This window comes from Adiantum capillus-veneris, chromosome 16 (assembly GCF_014529385.1).
Source record: "Adiantum capillus-veneris isolate H3 chromosome 16, ASM1452938v2, whole genome shotgun sequence".
In the NCBI taxonomy this organism is placed as follows: Eukaryota; Viridiplantae; Streptophyta; class Polypodiopsida; order Polypodiales; family Pteridaceae; genus Adiantum; species Adiantum capillus-veneris.
In genome coordinates, this window is record NC_140946.1 from 35179386 (window position 1) to 35180813 (window position 1428).

Genomic DNA, 1428 nt, shown 5'->3' on the forward strand with positions numbered 1-1428 from the left:
AAAATAAGGGCAAACTTGAAATTTTGCCGATTTTTAGGTCAAAATTTGAAGCTTTTGCCGGTATTTACACTAAAATTTGTGTAAATTTGCCGGTTTTCTTCAAGGCAAGCTCAAAATCTAACCGGGATTTTATGATTTTAGCCGGATAAATACATTGTACCCCGGTTTTTTTCTAGCATTGGAAACCACTAATCTCTTTGATGGGTAGTGGGACCCGGCTTTAAGCAAGCTAGGTTGTCGGAGGCAGGGGCCGACCGGCGTAAGTTTGCCGATATGAGTGTGAAAAAGCAAACTGCAAAACGTACTAGAAATGGATAAATTGATATTACGATTTCTGTTGCAAACCATAGTTGGCGTGGCCGTGTTGCTGGCTGGCGCCTTGGCTCTGAATGGCGCCCTTTGGATCATTCAATGCCTGAGGCGGAGACGAGGTGGGAATGGGTCCAGGTACTGGACGCAAGCATCCCTCTTAGACGCGATCCAGTCCTCCTCGGCTAATTGTGCAAGGCGCCCGCCGTCAGCACAGGAGATTGAGGCCGCGCTGCCCTCTTCTATCTTCAAGGTGCATGCAGATGGTACTGAAGGCGCAGACGTAGAATCGGCCCCGCCCGCTGCCGCAGTTTGCATCGTCTGCCTGGAAGAGCTGCAACATGGGCAGCGCGTGCGTCTCCTGCCCGACTGCTCGCATACCTTCCACGCCCACTGCATCGATGGCTGGTTCGGCGCTCAGCTCTGCGCGGATTCCCCCTCCGCTAGCTGCCCTATCTGCCGCAATCTCGTCAAGGCCATCTCCGCATCTCAATGGACGTACGCACCTTCCGCCCCAGCCGAACAGGTTGTGCTCTCTTTAGTTGAAACCCCAGCAGCCCCTTAATAATGATGTATGAAAATGACACATTGGCATGCTTCTTCCTTTCCGAGTGCAAAAAACACCTCACGACCATTATTCAAAAGGATCCTCCAAATTAGCATGGGAAAGCTGTCCTCTCTTTCTTTGTCTTCTCAACTTTGCTATATAACATTCCAACAAGGGTTACAACCACCGGTGCAAAAAGAGACTAGTCGGACCGTCAAGGTCATGGGGAGGGTGGCGAGCTCCCTGAGCCGTCCATTTGCTCACCCTTTTGCAACGAAATCCATGCTGACAGCCAACAAATTAAGGCCACGTCAGCAATAGGAAAATTTTACTTGCCTAGTGAACCAACATAAGCCACGCCAACACTTGGAATTTCAACCAATAGTAGCGCTCGAGATTTATGATGTAATGGCGTGCAGCAACCTGCCTGTGAAGGTTGTCCACAACCTTTGACGGGCAGGAATAGTCGTGCAATGACCATTCCCTAGAAAACGTGCTCCCACCATGGTTCCCGGCCTTCGTCAGTTGCCATGTGGTCGCCCGTTATTTCAGGGAATGGTCATTGCATGACC

At 50.4% G+C, this 1428-nt stretch overlaps 1 protein-coding gene across 1 annotated transcript; it reads left to right on the plus strand.

The window, feature by feature from the left end:
- The first annotated feature begins 310 nt into the window (after positions 1-310).
- On the plus strand, positions 311-874 carry LOC147438852 (putative E3 ubiquitin-protein ligase ATL44). Its single transcript, XM_086483934.1, has one exon. It carries the CDS (start codon positions 311-313, stop codon positions 872-874), a length of 564 nt encoding a protein of 187 aa, XP_086340060.1.
- Positions 875-1428: the final 554 nt, after the last annotated feature.

What these genes read in the sequence shown, in the direction of transcription:
- LOC147438852 (XM_086483934.1), top strand. Translation starts at nt 311, where the DNA reads ATGGATAAATTGATATTACGATTTCTGTTGCAAACCATAGTTGGCGTG.